General features: G+C 45.2%; 1 protein-coding gene across 1 annotated transcript; it reads left to right on the top strand.

Annotated features, from left to right (window-relative positions):
* The first annotated feature begins 2,318 nt into the window (after nt 1-2,318).
* On the top strand, nt 2,319-4,491 carry LOC111971860 (uncharacterized protein C11orf96 homolog). The gene has a single exon (XM_023998655.2). It carries the CDS (start codon nt 2,700-2,702, stop codon nt 3,123-3,125), a length of 426 nt encoding a protein of 141 aa, XP_023854423.1. The 5' UTR covers nt 2,319-2,699; the 3' UTR covers nt 3,126-4,491.
* The last annotated feature ends 3,879 nt before the right edge of the window (nt 4,492-8,370 follow it).

The raw sequence follows: 8,370 nt of genomic DNA, 5'->3' as shown, positions 1-8,370 counted from the left end.
GAAGTCCTCTTGGTTCTTCTCCTGGCCTTTCCAGCGCCGGTCCAAACCCCATGTACAGTAGAAGCATTATGTGCCTGATCATAATAGGAAAAACAACTCTTTGCCCCACAAAGGTCTCTGGGCCAACACGGTGCAACACTGCTCATTCGTCAAGAAGCATGGGTGGATACAGAACCAGTAAATAATATGCATTTGCGCACACACACACACACAGACACAGACACATGCACACACACACACACACACACACACACACACACACACACACACACACACACACACAGACACATGCACAAATGCAAACACACACACACGGTCTTACCACCAGACAAGAATGTCTTATGAACGTGAGGTCACCTAAATGGCAACTAGTGACTGGAGGGGATGACCTTCATACTGAGTTAAAATAGAGCTGATGGCTGTAGGGTGTATTTACAACTTTACATCTTCTTACACCCCCGGTCTGTGTCTGTGTCTGTCTGTGTGTGTGTGCCCAAATGCGTGCGAGTGAAGAGTATTGGTAAACAGTGACCTAGTCTCCTTCTAATTCTCCTCAGGTATCGTCCTAAGAATGCATGATGAAATGAAATCCGTTTTAGAGCCTGCCGTCATTGCCGTAACCCGAGGATGACATCCTAGCTAAAACCCTACCGCCCTTTAGGGTCAATGTGGTCTGAGCACTGACAAACGTGCCTCAGAGATAACCCGCCTCAATCCACAGCCACATGGGATCATTTTTTTGTTGTTGTCATTACCACTATGCATTACAGTAATGATGGTGAAGGCGTTGACGACAGCTATGCTAATATGAACCGCACTGGGATTTGCCCTGGGATTTGCCCCCGGTGTTTGGTTATGTGTCGCCATGCCAACGGTGACATTTCCAGTTAGGGCCTATAGAGAAGAGTACAGATCCCATACATCCATATACTGTGTGTGTGTGTGTGTGTGTGTGTGTGTGTGTGTGTGTGTGTGTGTGTGTGTGTGTGTGTGTGTGTGTGTGTGTGTGTGTGTGTGTGTGGAGTCAATTACAATCTTTGTTTATACAGGTTTTCTATGAATTGTCTTCATTAACGAAGTAAAAGCATAGAGAATTGTAGAAAAGTAATTTGATGCACACCTTTGTGGTTCCAGGTAGAACTCTTTCGGGTTTCATGTAGAACCCTCAGTGGAAAGGGTTCTACATGGAACCCAAAGGGGTTCTACCTGGAACCAAAAGGGGTTCTATTGTTTGGGGAAAACCGCAGAACCCTTTTGGAACCCTTTTTTGTACCTTGAAGCAAAAGGGGTTCTTCAAATGGTTCTCCTACGAGGACAGCCGAAGAATATTTTCCTTCTAAGAGTGTAGGATCTAAATGGATAATTACATGTATTTTATTAACGAGGTAAGTCAGTTAAGAACAAATTCTTATTTACAATGACGGCCTACCCCGGCCAAACCCTAACCCGGACGATGCTGGGCCAATTGTGCACCGCCCCTATAAGACTCCCAATCATAGCCGGTTGTGATACAGCCAGGGTCTATAGTGACGCCTCTAGCACTGAGATGCAGTGCCTTAGACCGCTGTGATACAGCCTGGAACCAAACCAGGGTCTGTAGTGACTCCCCTAGCACTGAGATGCAGTGCCTTAGACCGCTGTGATACAGCCTGGAATGGAACCAGGATCTGCAGTGACTCCTCTAGCACTGAGATGCAGTGCTTTAGACCGCTGTGATACAGCCTGGAATCGAACCAGGGTCTATAGTTACTCCCCTAGCACTGGGATGCAGTGCCTTAGACGGCTGCGCCACTCTGGTCCTACACATAATGCTCTGAACCTCTTGGTATTCTCCTGCATGTGCTTCATTGTTTCTCTGCGTGTGCGTCCCAATGTGTATGTACCTACATGTATGTATTTATGTGGGGATTGCATACCTTAATGCCTTAATATTTATCTTTGCGTGTAACCATGCATATGTACACTGCAAGCACAGCTGACTAGCTATATGGTTTCCCCCCCAACCATTTGGATTATCTAACCCAAACACATCTAGGATCCCTCTAAATCTTTTTGTTTGTTTCAGTCCGTCCCTTTATATTCGTTCCGTCTCTCCACCCTTCCCCATCTCTACCACACGCTCCTCTCTCCCTTGCTCCTCTCTCACTCCGTTTCTGTTTATTTAGGGAGACTGACTCTGGGCGACTGATATGGAAGCCGGAACCGTGACTAAGAGGGAGGGGGGGGGGGGGGGGGGGGTTTGATGGCACAGAGAGAGAACGAGGGAGGGGCAGTGAAGTTGACTGGGTAGCGAGACAGAGCTATAAAAGCCATTGCCGGAGCTGTCTGTGTCAGTAGCAGAGCTGTAGAGAACCAAGAAGGAAGTAGCAGAGCTGTAGAGAACCAAGAAGGAAGAACAGAGTGGACAGATATATTGGATCTCTACTCACACGGGTTCTACTAGGATTCAAATACTGGAGAATTGGAAAACAGAAGCCAAGGCTTGACACAGCAGCTCTTTGGTACAGACACTGAGTTTCATCCTCCACGACTTTGGAAGATTCTATGAGAGTTTGGTGTGTTTGTGAGAGAACTCTGCTTCACTATCAGAGAAAGAGCCTCTGACAGAAGAGGAGGCACCAGATAAAGAGAGAGGGGAACTTTGGGACGTGAAAAAACAACTGCTTTTCACACGTGCTTTCACACTCAGTGCTCCACACATGGCTGTTGTCCGTCCGATGCCCATGGAGACCCAGGGCTTCCACCATATGGCTGTTGTCCGTCAGATGCCCTTGGAGACCCAGGGCTTCCACCACGTGCTGCCTGCTCACCTGCTCTCCTCGACCATGGAGGAGTTCCCACAGCAGCTCCCCGTCCCCAAGGGGCCCGCCCGTGGCAAGAGCCGCCCCCGCCGGGCCCGCGAGGCCCGCTTCAAGACCCAGCCCGTCACCTTCGCCGAGATTGCTGAGGTGGAGGAGGAGGGCGCCTCGCCCCTGGAGGAGGAGAGGGCGCGCCGGTCTTTCCTGCAGTCCCTGGAGAACCTTCGCCGGAGCACGCAGGCGCTCTACTGCCCGACGACCGGCCGCCGCACAGCCACGCCACCACAGCAAAGCCTGGACTCCAGTGACTCTGACACTGCCCAGTGAGGGGCGGAGCCTGAGGAGAAATAGAACGTGTACGCCGCCTTCCTGGCACTGACACACGCCCCCTTTTCCCTCCAATATTTTGCTTCACACGGGGGCCCAATGAACAGAACTCGACTGATCTCCAAGCTGCTCCTGTGTATATAGAGGCCATTCTCCTTGAAAATATATGTTTCTACATACAAATATACTGTATATTAGCATATCGATATAAACTGAGTATACAAAACATTAAGAACACTTGCTCTTTCCATGACATAGACTGACCAGGTGAATCCAGGTGAAAACTATGATCCCTTATTTATGAACCTTGTTATATCCACTTCAATCAGTGTAGATGAAGGGGAGGAGYCAGGTTAAAGAAGGATTTTTAAGCATTGAGACAATTGAGACATGGATTGTGTATGTGTGCCATTCAGAGGGTGAACGGGCAAGACAAAACATTGAAGGGCCATTGAACGGGGTAAGGTAGTAGGTGCCAGGTGCACCTGCTTGTGTCAAGAACTGAAACACTGCTGGGTTTTCACGCTCAACAGTTTCCCGTGTGTATCAAGAATGGTCCACCACCCAAAGGACATCCAGCCAACTTGACACAACTGTGGGAAGCATTGYAGTCGACATGGGCCATCCTTTATTTACTAGGCAAGTCAGTAGAAACCATGCCCTGACTAATTGAGGCTGTTCTGAGAGCAAGCAAGGGGGGGGGGGGATTCTTCATGTTTTGTACACTCAGTATGGTATGAATTTGAAGCATTTTTTGTAAAGAACTCTACCTAGTAATATATATCACTGGCTGGATTATATTGCTAACGCTTCTCAGAGAAGCTAGGGTTAGCACATTAGCTTTGACGCAGTGTTGAATACACCTTTCCAGATAGATTCCTTTTCTACTGCCGAGGACTTCAGGACAGGAGGCCTTGTTTTGTTTTTTTTTGTACCTATTATATTCTGCTTCAAGAAGATTGAAGTCTATTCATGACAACAACAACAACAAAAATGCTCATTCAAGATTTGACTGACTAAACTCTGAAAGCATCGACCGACCACTGAAAGTGATTCAATGGTAACTAAAGTTAGGAGACACTTTGCAACGCTTTTGGCACAGCTCTTACTTCTGTGTGAAGCTCCACAGATAGCAAACGCCTCTCATCCTTCATCTTGAAGATAGGAACAAAAAAAATGCTTTTCCAGACGTGAAAATATGTACTCTCTTATTTTGTTTGTAACACGCCAAAACTATACATTTTATTTTGTCGTTGCCTCTTTTGACTTCTTAAGTCACTCTTGATTTCTAAGATAAATATCATTTATACATTTGTTTTACATATATATTTGTTATGTTGTACTTCAATAAATATTTGCAAATATATCCAGTTGTTTTCTCTTTTGCTCACGTGCAAACACTATAGAACTTTAGTTGCTAATCCTTGGCTTGAACGTTAGCTGAATGATATGATATGAATCAATCTATTATATCATTATAGGATAGGATATGCAATGAGTTCTGGAACAATATTTCTGTCACTTAGGCCTCCCTTCCAGCATTGGGAAACATCCCTCTTTTTTTTTTTTTTAGGAGGAGGAGGGGGCAACTGCCCAGCTGTTCCTTGGAGACCTCTGGAAGACTCTCAGCTGCTGAATGACAAGTGACAAATGATAGCAGGTTCATCAGTGGCCATTTCACCAGTACATTACTGAGCACACAATGCTAGACTGTATTAGGCATGCACCTGCTTGATGGCTGCCGCACATATACAAAAAGTAGGCCTCCTGTTTCAAGTGTAACTACAGAAAGAGAAGGAGTCAGATGACTTTGTTGATGTGTGTGGTGCAGGTGCAGCGACGAAAGGAAATCACAGTAGAGCAAAATCTTGGGATAACACTGTGTGTGTGTGTGTGCACTTGATTTGTGTGTGTGTGTGTGTGTGCACTTGATCGTGTGTGTGTGTGTGTGTGTGTTGCACTTGATCATGTGTGTGTGTGTGTGTGTGTGCGTGTGTGCACTTGATTCATGTGTGTTGTGTGTTGTGTGTGTGTGTGTGTGTGTGTGTGTGTGCACTTGATTTGTGTGGTGTGTGTGTGGTTGTGTGCACTTGATTCATGTGTGTGTGCACTTGATTTGTGTGTGTGTGTGTGTGTGTGTGTGCACTTGATTCGTGTGTGTGTGTTGTGTGTGTGTGTGTGCACTTGATTGCTTCGTGTGTGTTGTGTGTGTGTGTGTGTGTGTGTGTGTGTGGTGGTGTGTGTGTGTGTGTGTGTGCGTGTGTGCACTTGATTCATGTGTGTGTGTGTGTGGTGTGTGTGTGCACTTGATTGTGTGGTGTGTGTGTGTGTGTGCACTTGATTCATTGTGTGTGCACTTGATTCGTGTGTGTGTGTGTGTGTGTGCACTTGATTCGTGTGTGTGTGTGTGTGTGTGTGTGTGTGTGCACTTGATTCGCGTGTGTGTGTGTGTGCACTTGATTCGTGTGTGTGTGTGTGTGTGTGTGTGTGTGTGTGTGTGGTGTGTGTGTGTGTGCACTTGATTTGTGTGTGTGTGGTGTGCACTTGATTCGTTGTGTGCTGTGTGTGTGTGATTATGTGTGATTATGTGTGCAGACATGTCTATACACATGCATGTTATTTTCCAATCCATACCAACGTTGGGTGAATTGGTTATGACCCTGCTTGGTGACCCTGCTAGTGTCACGACGTCAACAGATCCAGAAGTCCAAACACAAACCACTTCCTGTTCTCCAGCCATCTCTGAGTGATGGCAGCTGCATGCACATAAAATGGCCAATGTCCTTCACTCAACAACAACAAAAAAACACACACACTAGTCACTGTGTTTACCATGCACTTCACCAGTTGTAATATCTCAAATAGGTTTTTCTTATTTTACCAGCTGATTCAAGTCTACAAACATTTGTGTCACGGATCAGAGGACAGGACTGGAGGAAGGGAGCAGYGGAGAGAGAGGAGAGAAGGAAAGAGAGATGTCTTTCTCATTTCTCGTGTCGTGGTGACAGATTGGCCACTCTAGTTCATCTCTCCATTTCTCGCCCTCCGTCTCCGACAACCTATTTTTTATACTGTTGCCGTGGAGATGGGAGAGAGAGTGATGAAAATGTGATGTACGAAAAAACGTCAGCAAAATGAACTGCATCTTTCATTTTCATTCCCTCACGCTTGGCTATTGGCAACACCTCCCMCCCAGTCGGATACACAACACAGCTTCAATGACCCTGATGCTAACTCCCTCTGACATTTTGGCCAGGAGGAACCATTCCGGCACAACAACATGTTCAGTTCCCTCTTTGTTAATGTTTCACAGATGGTGGCCCTCACTGTGCTGATGCATTTTGGCCGCTCGGATATTGATATACACGAGTATAATTAACATTTTCTCTCACCCCAGTTCGTCTCCATGAACAGTTAGGTCTACTGTTTATTTGATGTGTTTGTGTTCTGATTAATAAAAATAAATAAAAAAATTGTTCCGTGCAGCATTGTGGAATCATCGGTTGTTCTGATATTTGCTTATGTAACAGTCTGTTCTCTTACATAAAGAGGTCAGTTTCAGATCGAGATCAGATGGAGTCTCAGGGAGAGAGGGTGGTGGGGACAGGAGTCGTGCCAAGAAGGCAGTAAACGACAAGGCTCTCGCAGAACTCCTGCTTGTGTCATGCTTATTTTGGATGGTCCGAAGGTGAGTCTCATTGAGATAGGAATSTCTAGCCCCGTTTATACCTTGTGCTAGCATGTGTCCATTGTCCTGATGCCCACATCCTGATTTTGCTCATGTTTGTAGGTGTGTAGACGATCGAAATACACATTGTGAACTGATTGTGATCTGATGATCCTGTTCAGATTTTCAATTCTTGAATTGATTTTTCTTTCTCTGAATTGACTGAATTAAAATGGAATTAACCTGGACACTGCTGTTAGAAAAACAGTTGGTAGCCTAAATACTAAAATATCAATGTACATGCAAAAACACAGACGTTAAATGGCGACCCGTCATTCAGGGCAGATGYGGAGCCCCACATGTTTAGCTGGTGTCTGTTTTGCATGTTATTTGGGCATTAATACGTATCGCATAATGTATTGTTTGCAAACAATGTTTAAAAAAATCATTGAGTTAATAAAGCCGCATACACACATGGTCTCTGTTTTGCTTTCTTAAGTAAGGCCGCTCCAAAATGCAGGTGTTTCAGCCTAGATCAGTGCTTTCTGTGGTGGTGGGGCAGCCAGCAGAAAATATGGAGCGTAGGGGTTGGTAATGTTCTCTAATCTACGAGGAGAGCTCGAAAGTTCAGGTCCCTTGGGTGCTGCCATAGAGTTGCAGTAGAAGTGCCCATRCAAGAAGGCTCAATGTCATTGGCCACAGATAAAATGACGTCAAATAACGTTATATCTACAGTAGCTTTGATTGGACTGATAATGTCCACGTCATACTTTCAAAATCGTAGCTAGCAAGCTAGACAAACAGTCACCATCATGAATCAAGTCAACAATCTACTTTTCAATCCTTGTCATATGAAAAGACAKTGTAGATAAATCGTATCGGCCATTGGACATAAACATTACACAACAAGTTGAAATCGCAAATTCATCAATGAGTGGTTTGGAAGGAATCAGTGGCTAACTGCAAGCGTTGCAAAGAAATCACTAGTCTGATATTCAGTGGAGTGGGTGTGTGGTCCAAGTCTGGGTTTAATGGTCTCTTTTCTAAGAGGAAACTCAGGCATCTTTCTAGAGCTCTGACCTGAAGATCACTGACGTCCTGATTCAACTTTGTTTTTTTCAGAGTTCCCAGTAGTCTTGAAAGAACCATAAATCCAGAGAATGCCAGACTTTGATGACAAATTTGATGACAAAATTTGCTCACAAGGACCATCGCGCCACCTTCCTGTTCAAGTAAGCACATCACAACAAGGTGAGTCCAAACATGTATTGTATGCTGCTGCATAAAATGTAATATGCCAGGGAGATATGTATACTGTAGCTAAGAAAGTAATACTAAGTGTATGTTGTGTAGTAAGCTATTAGTAGCCCATGTGCCTCACCCTAAGTRGGTCCCTTTCCCCCTCATAACTTAGCCTACTGTTCTGACTTGGTGGTGCACATGTAGCCTATAGCCTGTTTTAGAGAAATGTAATCATCTAATATTGTAAAAGCTTTCATTGTCTGCTTATATGCCCCCTTTATTTATCCTACGGTTCTGACTTGGTYTACAGGGAGAATACTGTAAGAACAGCACATG

Source organism: Salvelinus sp. IW2-2015, linkage group LG13 (genome assembly GCF_002910315.2).
Source record: "Salvelinus sp. IW2-2015 linkage group LG13, ASM291031v2, whole genome shotgun sequence".
Taxonomy (NCBI): Eukaryota; Metazoa; Chordata; class Actinopteri; order Salmoniformes; family Salmonidae; genus Salvelinus; species Salvelinus sp. IW2-2015.
Note: the sequence above shows the minus strand (reverse complement) of the source record. Positions and strands in the feature narration are given on the sequence as shown.